Source organism: Rhopilema esculentum, chromosome 17 (genome assembly GCF_057945365.1).
Source record: "Rhopilema esculentum isolate cy_ngs chromosome 17, ASM5794536v1, whole genome shotgun sequence".
Lineage (NCBI taxonomy): Eukaryota > Metazoa > Cnidaria > Scyphozoa > Rhizostomeae > Rhizostomatidae > Rhopilema > Rhopilema esculentum.
Window position 1 is genome coordinate 632748 of NC_142831.1, and position 6454 is coordinate 639201.

Consider the following 6454-nt stretch of genomic DNA (forward strand, 5'->3'; position numbering starts at 1 on the left):
AATGTTTCATCTTAATAACGTGGAATTTTTTGCCATTTAGCGGGGCTTTTTGGTGAATTTTCAAACCTGTTGGCAAATAAAAGATGTCTTACTCACCTTTTTAGCAAACAAGACCTGAACATCTTCCTAGAGCGCAACAGCTAGCAATACCATTGCTTAGACTAGACCCTTATAATTTAGGAACAAATTAAGAACAATCCAGTCTAATATTTTCTTAAAATTTAAGAACAGCCAGCATGAACTAAAATTTACTGGTTTTTATAGAAAAGAGTGTTCTGGGCTGGATGATGATTCTGCTTCGGTATGGGTAAAGGATCAAAAGACACACCTTTCTTTCTCTTCTTTTTCTTGCGACAAAGCTTTAAGAACAACATGTTTGTTGCTGCTTCTAGCAAAGTTTCTGTAGCTTGGATCCTATACTTGCTGTGCCACGCATTTCAGTTAGGAAAAAATAACGCATAAATTCAGGCTTCAGACAAAACGCTGGGACAAGACAGCTTCTGGTTATTCCTACTCTGTAGTTAGGTCTCAAGCATTCACAAGGAAATTGTTGATTCAGCATTGGATTGCATTCCGCGTTGGATTGCGAACAACTTTTTGAGTGCTAGTACGCCGGGTGTGCGTGTTTTTTCATGAAAATTGAAAACTTAAGAAAAGTTTCATGTCAGTTTTAAAAAGTGGCTTAGGCTTGTTACGAACTATCCGAATCCACTTTTGAAATCTCAGATTTAGCTTTCTGAGAACTGCAGGACTATAGGCAATATATGTATATTTTCTGAAATACTGACAAAGATAGCTGGGAAGTTGCCATCTGCCTCACTCTTCAGAAACAGAGGAAAAGTGCTTATTTGCAGCTCATGGATTACCCCCTGTTTGTCTCTATGTGCAACCCCTCCCTTTTGAAATGCTTCCTACATCTGTGCTGACGAATACATCACATGTTTATCACTCTTTTGCAATTTCTAAGGAACTTTTTAAAAGTTTATTAGCAAATCAAGAATTAAGAATACTCAGTAAACCAAGTATGGTTATGGTTTAGTATCAAGTGAGATAGGATATACAGAGGAAATATGTGAAAAAAGACAAATATCTTGCATTTATTCCTCAAACTTCATCTAATTATTTTTCTTATTAATAAATTATTGCAGAAAAACATATAAATAAATAAATACTTTACAGTTTGGCAATTTAACCAAGCATTTCTCATAAATACTTTTTATAAAACATTGTAGAAATTGGCTTTTTAGCAACACTTAAAATTTTAGCAACACTTGGAGTCTTCAACTGCTGGTCCTCCCATAAAGGCTGATCGTGATGGTTTCGAAATATCTGGTCTTGATGATGAAGAAGCCAAAGATTTTGCAACAACATCCTAGGAAACAAAAAGAGCAGGAGATATTAGGTTAAAACCAACAATCAACCATAAAGCACAGTTTGCAGCATGAGCCCTTTGGGTACTTTTCATATTGTTCTGAGAATTCTGGGTGATTTCTTAGAAGCACATATTTGCCTGTCATTGGCACATAATTCCACAGCACCTCAGATCCTTAATAAAGCCTTCTGACCAAAAGTCAAAACATCATATCAATTATATTGCTCTTTCTGCTCATTTGATCAAAATTAAAAGATTCTAAATATAGATTCTTAACACATCATCACTGTGCTACTTTGTAGAAATAGCAAAATAACACTAATTTTACACACCTCTCCTTCACTGCTTTCAAACAGAAATCGAGTGTCTGGTGGAATTCGCTGCTCGTAGACTGGAGAGAAAGGCAGTGAACTGGCAGACAGTCGTCTGATTTCTGAAATTATATGCTCTTTCTGGTGAGTGACTTTGTTCAGGCATTGCCTGAACCTCTGATTCTCTGCAGATACCATTTCTAAGCTTTCACTTGCTTGTTGTAACTGTCCTTCTAAAAAATTTTTCTCATTCAGCAATTTCTCTTTGTCTTTTCGCTCATTGTTGAAGTCTTCTTGATACAGTTCAATCTAATTGAATTAATTTGGATACCATAAGCATGTAGCTAAACTATAACTGCAGGGTTTTTTAATGATAAAATGTTTTAGATATCATTAGCTAGGTTTTAAGGCAGAAAAATTAAATTCTTGTAGTATATAATCAAAATGCTATCAGCTCATTAAGAATTCAACCAAACCTGGCTGGGATACGGCTAACCATTCTGAAAATTATAAAACAACAAAACAAGGTCCAAATCATCTGAAGAATCTAGACATCAAATTTGGAGATTCTCTGAACCAAAAATGTAATTGGTACTCAAATAGAAACATGCTTGCCAGGCCCTAAATTAACTAAAGTTTGTCTCACCTGTTGTTTCAAAGCTTCCATCTCATCAGACTTGCATACATCATTGGCTTTAGGTGTTTGTATTTTTGATGAAAGACCAAGCTTTTTAAGATCTGCACTAAGGTTGCAAACAAGCTGTTTCAACTTGTCATTTTCCTCTTTGTCCTCCACAATTTCTTTCTTCATATGTTCACAGATTGTTTTTAGATGTGCATACTCCAATGATACAGCCTCATATTTCCTCTTCCATTCATGATTTCCTTTAAGTAGCTATGGAAATGATATAAAATCAATTCACTATGGGAAATGTTTTATTTGTTAAAGCTTCGACTCTAGACTTATACTTTCATAACGACTTCCTATGAGGAAATCAAGCCATATTGAAGTACAAAGAAAATTTTTGCAATGAATACCATTGAAAACTTTAATTACTCTGACTTGTGACTTCAAGAATGTTAGAAAGACACTTACTTCGTGTAGTCGCTCTGTTGATTTACATTTGCAAGTGCTGAACTCTTCAAATGTTCTCTAAAAAACAGCACTGGCATTATTAGCTACAATTTTTGTAGACAGCATCAATCTTTTTTATTTATATTATTTTTTATACTTTGATTGCATAAGAAAATGATTTTTTTAAAAAGGCACATCATTATACATATCTATGCTTTCACATACACTGAAAATATTTCCAATCATTTGGATAAGTTTTACCATGAGTTCATTCAATCCTACATCCAGAGTTTTACTAAACACCTGACAAGAGGCCTCAATTTGATAATCATAATTTTGTGAACACCCCCTCCTTGATCCATGCCCATTATCTAGCTAGCACCCTCTTTGTGGGATGGGGTTTATTGTAAAAGGTAGTTGTAGCAACCTATTTTGCATGAAAGGAGGAATTGACATACTCTGATTCATATTATGTTTTGAAGACTTGAGAGTTTTGTTCTATTATTGCTTTCAAATAATGATGAGGTTAATGCCACTTTCCTGTCTGATGAAGCCAGTGAAGAGTAAAGCAAATTTGCTGATGCTAGTTATAATGAAGATGATTTTGTAGATGCTGACTACATATTTACTGTAAATTTGTTTTAGTTTGAGACATTACCCTTGATGTTGTGAACATTGAAATGTAAGCTATGAATATTTCTTTCTATAAAACACCCCTCTCTATTCAATGCCCTTCTCCTATAAACTTCCCCAAAACACCTGAAAAGTAGACAAAGACTTTTGAGCTTCACCTTTGCACAAGACTTTGGGGATGCTTTATCTTTGCATGCACTCTTTTTCTAAGAATTCTGTTTATAAATATGAGAATATTCAGGCTCAGAATCATCCAATTTATGAGAATACTTTAATTAAGAATTTTGTTCAGCCTTAGCTTGCATCTCAATTTTCAGCAGTTACCTGCTTTGCCACGTTCATGACAGGGAATCGCATAAATGACATATTTCGTCTTTAAAAAAGTGTGGTTTCTATTCAAGGGCATGTTATTTATGTATCGAACCACCAGCATGTTCGAGAGCGCCTTATGTCAGGGTTAGAGACTTGCACTCGCAGCTCCACGCAATATCGTCTAGACCACTGCTTCAATCTCATCAAACGCACAATTTTAAATTATCGGTATCACAGTTTATAGACCAAAGCTAAACAATTTTACTCCCGGCATATTTTGGGGGCTATTGCAATTTCGCACCTCTTAGGGTAGGGTTTGGGTAAGGATCAGATTTCAGGCAAGTGGATATGCATGTTTTCAAATACTACAAAATTTTATGTCTAGAACAATAAATGGCATTTCTTTCTTAAATGCATTTTACTGATAAAAGTGAGATATCAACGACTGATTCGGCATACCTTGCCATTGCTTGAATTCGACTCTATGTCCAAAAAATAATCATCTTCGCCAGAATAGATCGACTCGAGTTGCCCTTTGCTCGACCGTCGCGTTTCTTCTTGTAGCCTTAAAAGCAACTCCCTTTTTTCTTCCAACAATTTAATGTTGCGTCTTCTTGTCTCATTAAAACATTCTAGAAGTTCATTATACATAAGATCAGAACTTGAATACTGGTGAGCCATTTTTCATCCGAAGTAACTGAAACTCTACTCGCTGCTACCGTGCAGCCATCTTTATTATTTACAGTGAGTCACGTGAATGACGTCAAGAGCTGGGCGTTAATCGTGATTTCCCCCTTGCGTTTGGTGATTCATCCACACAAAAGCGATCTAATTCAATGGGCTTGTCAGAAATACCGTTCGGAAATAACGACTGCGAATGCCGTGTCACCGCATATGCATATCGACAGGGAGTTTCTTTGCTGAAGCAAAAATATCCCCGATTTTAGCTAACACAAAAAATGATAGTTGACAAAATAAATAATGCTTATACAATGAAAGCATGTAAAACTCTTCCCTCATTTAAATTCAATAATACTTTTCAAGTTATGCTAAGGACAAATAGTACAATCTGAGAGTAAAATTTAACGACATTTTGGTCTGGTAATTTTTTTACCAAAAAACCAGCACTTGTGCCGAAGATTTCTGAAATAATAGAACATAGAAACCCAACCCTAGTAATTTGTACCCGGAACTGGAGCATAATTTCAGCCCGGTTGTATTCCGAAAGCATTGCACAAGAATTGGCAAAAAGTTATTTTTGTAAAACCATATTCGGTGTCCCACGAGCTGACATCCCAGCATATCAGCACCGAACAATCAAACCGCAGTTGGTTCACGACACTCGTTTAGCTTTCCAGTCATACCATGACTATGGTCATACCATGACTATGGTCATACCATGACTATGGTCATACCTACCTTGCCTCATGTCCTTCTCGAACCTGAAAGGCACATGGGACACCAGAAAGTGATCTTTTGCGTTTCATACTCCCTGTTATTGAACTAGGATTCACACCCAAAATGAGGGTGTGTAGAAAGGGAGATACTGCTAGTGAATAGTCAGGCGAGAAAGGGCCCCGTCAGTTTTTGGCTTCAGTTAGTCAAAATTTCTTTTTAGAACAAAACTCCTAGTCTTGACAATGTTCATAGTTTCATGTACCAAAAACGAGGTTTTTATGAGTTCTCTATTGTTCAATCCCCACCCCCCCCCCCCCCCACACCAATCTTTCATCCAGTCGGAAAATTTGAGGACAGTCGGAAAATTTAAAGCTGTTGGTAGAAAGCTAGGTTGATCTGAGAAAATTTGAATCATTTGTGAAAATTGAAGTGTTGACTCAAATGACCTTGTGAACTGTAGCTCAAAGAGAAGCATAAGAAAGGTATAAGTTCAAAAGAAAATAGTTATTTGGTAAAAGGCAGTCCTAAAAAGAATGAGAGGCGACGCAATGCAGAAAAAACGAAGTTTTGTATGAAAATGCAAGTATTTCAACTACATTCGTCGTAATGGGAGTAGTGTGACAATCATTCCATCAAATTGCTTCTCAAAACGGGATAAGAAATAGAAGTTTTCAAATAATATTTATCAGTAATGCTTAAAAAATCGCAGTACATTTCCCATGACTTGTCAAAAACTTTCTCCGTTCGAGATCGACCAATGAAACATAGGCGGCGCCAGGTGGAGAGCTTCAGCCCCCCCCCCCCCCCCACATTTTTTGCAAAAATGTATTGTTAAGCAAATAAAAAGAGTAAAGAAAAAACAAATCCTTTAGTTGCTAAATTTCCAAGGAATACGCCGAGGTCTATGGGGTCTCAGAAAGTAATGAATTCAAGAAAATAACAATATGCTTTAAACGATTGCAAGAAAATACCTGCAAGAAGTATTCTGAAATGTATTTTAAGCTAATCTAAAAAGCGTGGTCGTGAAAATTTTCTGCTCGCTTCGCTCGCAGGAAAGCCATTTCTTTCGAAAATCCTTGAGGCCTCCGCCAACCTCCCGCTGGCCCCTTCAAACATACCGCTAGCATAATGAGTGCCACATAAAATAATAGGCATAAAATAGCGTGAAGCGTTTAAGTGCGTTTTTCAAAAGATGGTTCTTTAGTCTAATAATTCTATCAACTCGAGCCCCCCCCCCCCCCCCCCCACTTTGAATTTCTTGGCGCCGCCCCTGTGAAAGACTAAACGACCTCATGATTCTAACTTGCGAGAAAGACACTTTGGACAACGTAAATTTAGATAAGATAGTGGAGC

At 36.7% G+C, this 6454-nt stretch overlaps 1 protein-coding gene across 2 annotated transcripts; it reads right to left on the reverse strand.

Moving 5' to 3' along the window:
- Positions 1–1091: 1091 nt before the first annotated feature.
- LOC135682646 (uncharacterized) lies at positions 1092–4459 on the reverse strand. Of its 2 annotated transcripts, XM_065197623.2 has the most exons (5): positions 4163–4459; positions 2780–2836; positions 2330–2578; positions 1705–1992; positions 1092–1372 (listed from the first exon to the last, which is right to left on the reverse strand). In XM_065197623.2, exons 1-5 carry the CDS (start codon positions 4382–4384, stop codon positions 1262–1264), a joined length of 927 nt encoding a protein of 308 aa, XP_065053695.2. In that variant the 5' UTR covers positions 4385–4459; the 3' UTR covers positions 1092–1261. The 2 variants fall into 2 exon arrangements, with proteins under 2 accessions (XP_065053695.2, XP_065053703.2); XM_065197631.2 differs by lacking the exon at positions 2780–2836 and having other exon boundaries at positions 4163–4458.
- Positions 4460–6454: the final 1995 nt, after the last annotated feature.